Source organism: Aquarana catesbeiana, linkage group LG08 (assembly GCF_042186555.1).
Source record: "Aquarana catesbeiana isolate 2022-GZ linkage group LG08, ASM4218655v1, whole genome shotgun sequence".
Taxonomy (NCBI): Eukaryota; Metazoa; Chordata; class Amphibia; order Anura; family Ranidae; genus Aquarana; species Aquarana catesbeiana.
This window is the reverse complement of record NC_133331.1, coordinates 147,964,817-147,975,932: the sequence shown is the minus strand read 5'-3', so window position 1 is coordinate 147,975,932 and position 11,116 is coordinate 147,964,817. Positions and strand designations below refer to the sequence as shown.

The 11,116-nt window shown below is 42.4% G+C and overlaps 1 protein-coding gene across 1 annotated transcript in view; it reads right to left on the bottom strand.

Annotated features, from left to right (window-relative positions):
* DNAJB12 (DnaJ heat shock protein family (Hsp40) member B12) overlaps positions 1–11,116 on the bottom strand; it is a 90,758-nt gene that overhangs the window by 27,420 nt on the left and 52,222 nt on the right. The window contains exons 4-5 of the mRNA XM_073596560.1: positions 10,445–10,624; positions 9,872–9,951 (exon numbers count right to left, since the gene is read on the bottom strand). Coding sequence (XP_073452661.1) covers positions 9,872–9,951; positions 10,445–10,624 — 260 coding nt within the window. The remainder of the gene's footprint in view (positions 1–9,871; positions 9,952–10,444; positions 10,625–11,116) is intronic.

Here is an 11,116-nt window from a genome sequence, read left to right as displayed (position 1 = left end):
CACCAAGCAGGTTTTTTTTTTTTTTTTTTTTTTTCTGATTACTGTATTGGTGTCAGTTTGTGACAGTTACAGTGTCAGGGCAGTGAGTGTTAGGCCCCCTGTAGGTCTAGGGTACCCCCCTAACCCCCCCTAATAAAGTTTTAACCCCTTGATCACCCCCTGTCACCAGTGTCGCTAAGCGATCATTTTTCTGATCGCTGTATTAGTGTCGCTGGTGACGCTAGTTAGGGACGTAAATATTTAGGTTCGCCGTCAGCGTTTTATAGCGACAGGGACCCCCATATACTACCTAATAAATGTTTTAACCCCTTGATTGCCCCCTAGTTAACCCTTTCACCACTGATCACTGTATAACCGTTACGGGTGACGCTGGTTAGTTTGTTTATTTTTTATAGTGTCAGGGCACCCGCCGTTTATTACCGAATAAAGATTTAGCCCCCTGATCACCCGACGGTGATATGCGTCGCTCCAGGCAGCGTCAGATTAGCGCCAGTACCGCTAACACCCACGCACGCAGCATACGCCTCCCTTAGTGGTATAGTATCTGTACAGATCAATATCTGATCCGATCAGATCTATACTAGCGTCCCCAGCAGTTTAGGGTTCCCAAAAACGCAGTGTTAGCGGGATCAGCCCAGATACCTGCTAGCACCTGCATTTTGCCCCTCCGCCCAGCTCGGCCCAGCCCACCCAAGTGCAGTATCGATCGATCACTGTCACTTACAAAACACTAAACGCATAACTGCAGCGTTCGCAGAGTCAGGCCTGATCCCTGCGATCGCTAACAGTTTTTTTGGTAGCATTTTGGTGAAATGGCAAGCACCAGCCCCAGGCAGCGTCAGGTTAGTCCCAGTACCGCTAACACCCACGCACCGTACACCTCCCTTAGTGGTATAGTATCTGAACGCATCAATATCTGATCCGATCAGATCTATACTAGCGTCCCCAGCAGTTTAGGGTTCCCAAAAACGCAGTGTTAGCGGGATCAACCCAGATACCTGCTAGCAACTGCGTTTTACCCCTCCGCCCGGCCCAGCCCAGCCCACCCAAGTGCAGTATCGATCGATCACTGTCACTTACAAAACACTAAACGCATAACTGCAGCGTTCGCAGAGTCAGGCCTGATCCCTGCGATCGCTAACAGTTTTTTTTGTAGCGTTTTGGTGAACTGGCAAGCACCAGCCCCAGGCAGCGTCAGGTTAGTGCCAGTAGCGCTAACACCCACGCACGCACCGTACACCTCCCTTAGTGGTATAGTATCTGAACTGATCAATATCTGATCCGATCAGATCTATACTGGCGTCCCCAGCAGTTTAGGGTTCCCAAAAACGCAGTGTTAGCGGGATCAGCCCAGATACCTGCTAGCACCTGCGTTTTGCCCCTCCGCCCGGCCCAGCCCAGCCCACCCAAGTGCAGTATCGATCGATCACTGTCACTTACAAAACACTAAATGCATAACTGCAGCGTTCGCAGAGTCAGGCCTGATCCCTGCGATCGTTAACAGTTTTTTTGGTAGCGTTTTGGTGAACTGGCAAGCGCCAGCGGCCTAGTACACCCCGGTCGTAGTCAAACCAGCACTGCAGTAACACTTGGTGACGTGGCGAGTCTCATAAGTGCAGTTCAAGCTGGTGAGGTGGCAAGCACAAGTAGTGTCCCGCTGCCACCAAGAAGACAAACACAGGCCCGTCATGCCCATAGTGCCCTTCCTGCTGCATTCGCCAATCCTAATTGGGAACCCACCACTTCTGCAGCGCCCGTACTTCCCCCATTCACATCCCCAACCAAATGCAGTCGGCTGCATGAGAGGCATTTTCTTTCTCCTCCCGAGTACCCCTACCTAACGAACCCCCCCAAAAAAGATGTCGTGTCTGCTGCAAGCGCGGATATAGGCGTGATACCCGCTATTATTGTCCCTCCTGTCCTGACAATCCTGGTCTTTGCATTGGTGAATGTTTTGAACGCTACCATTCACTAGTTGAGTATTAGCGTAGGGTACAGCATTCCACAGACTAGGCACACTTTCACAGGGTCTCCCAAGATGCCATCGCATTTTGAGAGACCCGAACCTGGAACCGGTTACAGTTATAAAAGTTACAGTTACAAAAAAAGTGTAAAAAAAAAAAAAAAAAAAACACAAACAAAAATATAAAATAAAAAATAATAGTTGTCATTTTATTGTTCTCTCTCTATTCTCTCTCTCTCTATTCTCTCTATTGTTCTGCTCTTTTTTACTGTATTCTATTCTGCAATGTTTTATTGTTATTATGTTTTATCATGTTTGCTTTTCAGGTCTGCAATTTTTTATACTTTACCGTTTACTGTGCTTTATTGTTAACCATATTTTTGTCTTCAGGTACAGCATTCACGACTTTGAGTGGTTATACCAGAATGATGCTTGCAGGTTTAGGTATCATCTTGGTATCATTCTTTTCAGCCAGCGGTCGGCTTTCATGTAAAAGCAATCCTAGCGGCTAATTAGCCTCTAGACTGCTTTTACAAGCAGTGGGAGAGAATGCCCCCCCCCCCCCACCGTCTTCCGTGTTTTTCTCTGGCTCTCCTGTCTCAACAGGGAACCTGAGAATGCAGCCGGTGATTCAGCCAGCTGACCATAGAGCTGATCAGAGACCAGAGTGGCTCCAAACATCTCTATGGCCTAAGAAACCGGAAGCTACGAGCATTTTATGACTTAGATTTCGCCGGATGTAAATAGCGCCATTGGGAAATTGGGAAAGCATTTTATCATACCGATCTTGGTGTGGTCAGATGCTTTGAGGGCAGAGGAGAAATCTAGGGTCTAATAGACCCCAATTTTTTCAAAAAAGAGTACCTGTCACTACCTATTGCTATCATAGGGGATATTTACATTCCCTGAGATAACAATAAAAATGATTAAAAAAAAAAAAAAAAAATGAAAGGAACAGTTTTAAAATAAGATAAAAAAGCAAAAAAATAATAAAGAAAAAAAAAAAAAAAAAAAAAAAAAAAGCACCCCTGTCCCCCCTGCTCTCGCGCTAAGGCGAACGCAAGCGTCGGTCTGGCGTCAAATGTAAACAGCAATTGCACCATGCATGTGAGGTATCACCGCGACGGTCAGATCGAGGGCAGTAATTTTAGCAGTAGACCTCCTCTGTAAATCTAAAGTGGTAACCTGTAAAGGCTTTTAAAGGCTTTTAAAAATGTATTTATTTTGTTGTCACTGCACGTTTGTGCGCAATTGTAAAGCATGTCATGTTTGGTATCCATGTACTCGGCCTAAGATCATCTTTTTTATTTCATCAAACATTTGGGCAATATAGTGTGTTTTAGTGCATTAAAATGTAAAAAAGTGTGTTTTTTCCCCGAAAAATCGCTGCGCAAATACTGTGTGAAAAAAAAAAATTAAACACCCACCATTTTAATCTGTAGGGCATTTGCTTTAAAAAAATATATAATGTGTGGGGGTTCAAAGTAATTTTCTTGCAAAAAAAAATAATTTTTTCATGTAATCAAAAAGTGTCAGAAAGGGCTTTGTCTTCAAGTGGTTAGAAGAGTGGGTGATGTGTGACATAAGCTTCTAAATGTTGTGCATAAAATGCCAGGACAGTTCAAACCCCCCCCAAATGACCCCATTTTGGAAAGTAGACACCCCAAGCTATTTGCTGAGAGGCATGTCGAGTCCATGGAATATTTTATATTGTGACACAAGTTGCGGGAAAGAGACAAATTATTATTTTTTTTTTTTTTTTTTTGCACAAAGTTGTCACTAAATGATATATTGCTCAAACATGCCATGGGAATATGTGAAATTACACCCCAAAATACATTCTGTTGCTTCTCCCGAGTACGGGGATACCACATGTGTGAGACTTTTTGGGAGCCTAGCCACGTATGGGACCCCGAAAACCAAGCACCGCCTTCAGGGCTTTCTAAGGGCGTAAATTTTTGATTTCACTCTTCACTGCCTATCACAGTCTCGGAGGCCATGGAATGCCCAGGTGGCACAACCCCCCCCCAAATGACCCCATTTTGGAAAGTAGACACCCCAAGCTATTTGCTGAGAGGTATAGTGAGTATTTTGCAGACCTCACTTTTTGTCACAAAGTTTTGAAATTTGAAAAAAGAAAAAAAAAAATTTTTTTTTTTTGTCTTTCTTCATTTTCAAAAACAAATGAGAGCTGCAAAATACTCACCATGCCTCTCAGCAAATAGCTTGGGGTGTCTACTTTCCAAAATGGGGTCATTTGGGGGGGGTTTGTGCCACCTGGGCATTCCATGGCCTCCGAAACTGTGATAGGCAGTGAAGAGTGAAATCAAAAATGTACACCCTTAGAAATCCTGAAGGCGGTGATTGGTTTTCGGGGTCCCGTACGCGGCTAGGCTCCTAAAAAGTCCCACACATGTGGTATCCCCGTACTCAAGAGAAGCAGCAGAATGTATTTTGGGGTGCAATTCCACATATGCCCATGACCTGTGTGAGCAATATATCATTTAGTGACAACTTTGTGCAAAAAATAAATAAATAAATAAATAGTCACTTTCCCGCAACTTGTGTCAAAATATAAAATATTCCATGGACTCAACATGCCTCTCAGCAAATAGCTTGGGGTGTCTACTTTCCAAAATGGGGTCATTTGGGGGGGGGTTGTGCCATCTGGGCATTTTATGGCCTTCAAAACTGTGATAGGTAGTGAGGAGTAAAATCAAAAATGTACGCCCTTAGAAATCCTGAAGGCAGTGATTGGTTTTCAAGGCCCCGTATGCGGCTAGGCTCCCAAAAAGTCCCAAAAAGTCCCACACATGTGGTATCCCCATACTCAGGAGAAGCAGCTAAATGTATTTTGGGGTGCAATTCCACATATGCCCATGGCCTGTGTGAGCAATATATCATTTAGTGACAACTTTTTGTAATTTTTTTTTTTTTTGTTCATTATTCAATCACTTGGGACAAAAAAAATGAATATTCAATGGGCTCAACATGCCTCTCAGCAATTTCCTTGGGGTGTCTACTTTCCAAAATGGGGTCATTTGTGGGGGTTTTGTACTGCCCTGTCATTTTAGCACCTCAAGAAATGACATAGGCAGTCATAAATTAAAGACTGTGTAAATTCCAGAAAATGTACCCTAGTTTGTAGGCGCTATAACTTTTGCGCAAACCAATAAATATACACTTATTGACATTTTTTTTACCAAAGACATGTGGCCAAATACATTTTGGCCTAAATGTATGACTAAAATTGAGTTTATTGGATTTTTTTTTAGAACAAAAAGTAGAAAATATCATTTTTCAAAATTTTCGGTCTTTTTCCGTGTATAGCGCAAAAAATAAAAACGGCAGAGGTGATCAAATACCATCAAAAGAAAGCTCTATTTGTGGGAAGAAAAGGACGCAAATTTCGTTTGGTTACAGCATTGCATGACCGCGCAATTAGCAGTTAAAGCGACGCAGTGCCAAATTGTAAAAAGTGCTCTGGTCAGGAAGGGGGTAAATCCTTCCGGGGCTGAAGTGGTTAAGCTGCCATTCTGAACAAAGTTCTGTGACAAATCCCTTCTAGACCCAATACAACCAATCTGAATGGGTAGCAATGCTACAGCTAGTGCATAGAAATAATCTCATATATACACAGAAAGCAACAACAAATAACAATCCCCCTTACCTATGAGTAGTAGTGAGAGTGGGTGGATGAGCACTAGACATCCCAAACATTGTCTTACTTATTGGGACATCCTGAATATTCATATTTAACCACTTGCTTCCCAAGCCTATTCTGACACTTTTCTCCTACATGTAAAATTTATCTTTTTTTTTGCTAGAAAATTACTTAGAAACCCCAAACATACAGTCAGGTCCATGAATAATAAATATTGGGACATCGACACAATTCTAATCTTTTTTGCTTTATACACCACCACAATGGATTTGAAATGAAATAAACAAGATGTGCTTTAACTGCAGACTTTCAGCTTTAATTTGAGGGTATTTACATCCAAATCAGTTGAATGGTGTAGGACTTACAACAGTTTGTATATGTGCCTCCCACTTTTTAAGGGACAAAAAGTAATGGGACAGATTAACAATCATCCATCAAACTTTGACTTTTTAATACTTGCAGTCAATTACAGCCTGAAGTCTGGAACGCATAGACATCACCAGACGCTGGGTTTCATCCCTGGTGATGCTCTGCCAGGCCTCTACTGCAACTGTCTTCAGTTCCTGCTTGTTCCTGGGGCATATTCATTTCAGTTTTGTCTTCAGCAAGTGAAATGCATGCTCAATGGGATTCAGGTCAGGTGATTGACTTGGCCATTGCATAACATTCCACTTCTTCCCCTTAAAAAAACTCTTTCACTTTGGTAAATACCCTCAAATCAAAGCTGAAAGTCTGCAGTTAAAGCACATCTTGGTTGTTTCATTTCAAATCCATTGTGGTGGTGTATAGAGCCAAAAAGATTAGAATTGTGTCGATGTCCCAATAGTTATGGACCTGACTGTATATTTTTTAAGCAAAGACCCTAGAGAATAAAAGGGTGGGTGATGCAATTTTTTTATGTCACACGGTATTTGCACAGCGGTTTTTCAAACGCAATTTTTTTGGGGAAAAAAATACCCAGATTTATTTTAGTGAACACAAACACAATATAATACCTATTTTTACCAATATATCACACTTTAAAATTTGCGCACACTCATGGAATGGCGACAAGCTACGGTACTTTAAATTATTCATAGGTGAAACTTGAAAAAAAGCAAAAAAAAAAAAAAGCCCTTGCAGGTTATCAGTTTAAATTTTCACAGGAGATCTGGTGCTAGAATTATTGCTCTCGCTCCGAGTTTCATGGTAATACCTCACATGTGGTGCGATCACTTTTTACATATGCGTGTGGGACTGACGTGTGCACTGGGGCGCTTTCAATTTTTAAACCCCCCCCCCCCCCTTTTATTTTTTACACGGTTTCTTAAAAAAAAAAAAAATTATTGCTGTCAAAAGGAATGTAAAACATCCCTTGTGACAGAAATAGCAGTGTGTCAGTGACCCCTGATCTCTCCTCTGGGCTCCAATACAGCCGATTAGACACCGATCAGTCTGATCGGCTGCTTCACTGGCCACTATATGGCCAGTAAACAAAGAGCCGGAACCGGAAGTGACAAAATAATCGTCGCTTCCAGGTTCCTCACACAGTGGGAGGAACAACTACAGTTCCTCTCACTGTGAGTCCGGAGCTGTCTGCATCGTTACTGGGCTTCCCGATGGCTCAGGAGAGCCCAGTAAAGGTGGTGCCAAGAGAGGGGGTGGGACAGCTGTGTAGGTCTTTGGAGCGCGGCTCCATAGACAAAGGTAGGGAGCTCGCAGACTACGCTTCTCCCCATAGGCTATGGTGGACGTAAAAAGAAGAGGAGGAGCCAAGATTGCCGCTGGGGACCCCAGAAGAGAAGGATCGGGGCCACTCTTTGCAATACCACTGCATAGAGCAGGTAAGCATGTTTGTTATTTTAATTAAAAAAAAAAAAAAAATAATGTTTGTTTTAACCACTTAAAGTGTTTTGCACAGAGCAGCCCCTGATCCTTCTCTTCTTGGGTCCCCCGCCAGCGCTCCTGGCTCCTCCCACCTGCTGAGTGCCCCCATAGCATGCGGCTTGCTATGTGGGCACTCATGCGTGCTCGCTCACAAGCACCGCTCTGTGTTTCAATAAGACACAGTAATCAAGGCTCAGCCCTGCTCCCTCCTCACTGGCTGTGATTGACAGCAGCGAGAGCTGCAAACAGAGACTTTTTACCTTAAGGCATAGAATGCATGAAGGTAAAAAAAAACCTTTAGCCTTTTGAACCACTTTAAACAATGTTACTGTTAAAAGATGAATTCCAAGTATGGCATATTCTTACATACCTGGAATTCTGTAACTATGAATATACCATACCTGACCGATGCCCCTGGAAACTGGAAATCATTGAAGTAGACACTGCTAGTCCAGTGCTCTCCACTTATTTCTGGGTCTCGTACAGAATGGCTGGCATATTGCATTGTAAACACAGGGGGTTGGCCGCCACTCAGAGAATGCTTTGCATTTTCTGAATGAACGCAAAACATTTTTAGATTGGACGAGGTGGAGAGGTGATCATTCAAAAAATGTGAAACATTCTCTGAATGGTGCCTATGTGGAACGTCTGCCCTCCTGCGTGACTACCACCCCCCTCCTGCCAGAACACACTGATCTCCACTCCCAGCAAGCGCTGATCAGATGCAGGTTGACTAATGGTTTTCAAGCACGTTCTTCAACAGAAGCCGGACAGGCTGCTGTACATACTGGCCAAATGTTGGCCGGTTTCTGTTGAACCAGCCAATATCCGGTCAGTGTTTACCAGTATGACTGATGTGTCAATGCAAGAAGTGTATGTGCAAGTTTTTTTTTACTACAGCGTTATGGCTCATGCATAAGGGTGACTTCCTCTTTACAGCGCAAGGTTGTAAGGAAGAATGTTCTGTTACTGGTGTAAAGTGGTGCACGTGTGCACATATTATTCTGCATTCAGGACCTTAAAGCTGGTCATACATGATACAATTTTGTTATTCAATTTCCTTTAGATTTGCTTTCAACTATGTAGTGCAAGGGCCTGCCTGATTGCATACAAATTGAATGTGTTTAGGTTGACCTCATATTATATGGTTTTGGTAAATGTAAAGGAAAATTGTACAAAAAAATTGTATAGCCAGCCTAAGTCTATACACATGCCCCACTTTAGGCATGTAGTAGCGCATACCTGTGTACATCTGTGTACACTTATTCATGTTTATCGATGGCTGTATGCACCAAAATACACAACCTGTTTACACTGCAAGGAGGAACGTGCCTGTGGGTATGAGCCCTTAGTACACGAAAAAGCAGGCAGGTCAGTGACAAGAGAAAAATTTAAAAGAACCGATACAAAGCCCACCCCCATTGTTGCATTTTCAGTCTACAGAGTTAGACATGGTATCGTAAACATACTTTCTGCTGTCATTGGTGGCTGGCATGGTACAAAACTCTGCTACTAATAAATTGGGTTGACAGTCAACAATTAAATTATCATGTAGAAGGCCTCATGCACACTGGACGTTTTTTCAGCTGCTCCTAGTGCTGTGTGGCTGTTGTCATCCCCCCCGCCTCTAAATATCCCTCCATGTTAGTCTATGTTTCCATGCTCACATAGGCTTTTCGAGGAGTTAAGAGGCAGAAAAAGAAAACACTGCCAGTGTGTCCAGGAGCAGCAGAGTTTTGCAGAAAAAATACTATATTCTTCTAGACGCCTGTTAACGCTAGGCACATTTAGCACTTGAATGTTAATTCATTTCATTGGCCAGAATAATAATCTTTTCTGGCCATTAAAATGAATTAACACCAAGCTCTTGACACCTGTAAACGTGCCTAAACACATTAAACAAATTTATAAGCGCCGGGTGTTTTTTCTGCCAAAATGCTGCTGACAAGAGGAAAGGCTTCTAGGAGAATTAGCAAAACGTCCTGTGTGCACGAGGCCTAAACCACTATACACATTCTGTATATGCTTAAAGGAAGGATAAAAAATAAACACATTTGTAGATCATGTAAATAAAAAACACAACGGTAACAAAAAAGAAGGAACAACATGAAGTAAAAACAGAATCAGCAATTCTGAGCTTATAGCTTCTGAACCCATTTAGTCAGTCATAGTGCTCCCTCTAATGGTGAAATGCTCACTTTACAGTCAAGTCACAAAATGGAAACCTAGAGGCACAGTCAGATATTTTTGAGTCCAAGTCTGAGAAAGGAACAGGTAAACACATCTGTTAAGGGCATCACATCCAGTAATAACCCTGTTAGAGTTATAAATGATAATGTTTCTAGTGGTCTGGAACACATTAAGCTTAATGAACTCACATCTCCTTGATGTTCCCGTCGGTCTTGTCTCTGAGCATGGGTATAACGCATTCGGCCATTGCTGTACACATGGACATTACCTGGAAAAGGTTCACTTATTAGGAGACAATGTTGCTCAAGAAATGTCCAGCATCACATACAGTACATAGTAGTTTAAAAGGCCAACGCCACTCAGTTGATAAATCAATTCTCTGCAGTAGTTTGCCTAGTTTCTGATCTAAAACATCATCGTCTTGTCGCTGGACTATCTAATTATATACCGTTACCATATTACAGAGAATCAGTTGGGGGATTGATACCGTCAGTTTGTTTTGCAATGGACATGACACCTGGTCATGATGAGGATTATTATTGAGAATATCTTACAACTGAAATCTACAATATTTTCCAGCATGCGATTCAACATGTCAGCAATAACGGATATTGCTTATAGCTACATATGAACTGAACATGGTGTAAAAAGTGTGCAAGCCGGCTGTTAATGATCAAGGACCTCCTTTCCAGCACTGGGTTTACATACAGATATAGTTCTAGGTATGATTATTAGAGAAGCTCAGCTGAAGATATGCTTACTAGTAGGAAATCCTCCTCCGAAAAACATATTGAAGAGATCTTCAGGGGAGATGTCTGCTTCGAACCCCCTGTGGAAGTCGGAGTGTCCGTGTCGAGATGGATTCACCTTTTCTTCTCCAAACTGATCATACTGCTTCCTCTTCTCTGGATTGCTTAACACTGCATATGCATTCCCGATAGCTAGAATACAAAAGTCACAATTAGAGATACTTTAATGTGAATTGAAGGCTTCACAAACTACATGTTTACATGACAATAGCAGATGAACAGCCTGGACTGGCCAATGACACAAAGTGGTCTAATAGGGGTGCAAATTATTTCTTTTTTGATATACACACACAGATATATATTCTCATATGGCAAGAACATTCAGGTCTATGGACTATGGTGCTTGTAGCACCAGTGCAACCCCTGAGATTTGCTTGGAAGGGAGGGAGGGGGGGGGGGGGGCGGAAACGGCCCACAGGCACAATGATCATTTAAAGGCTGTGGGATCTATAAATACAGCAGCTCAGTAGCATAGGATATGAAATGCACTACTTGTGTTCAGTTTTTTGCTGAAAGCTTACTTTATGAATTCTTCAGGAATCCTTCCGTTTGTTTTGTCTGACATGAGGACGAAAAATGCCAACAGAACTTTTATTTTTTTAAAAAGTAGGAGGAGCCTTTCCC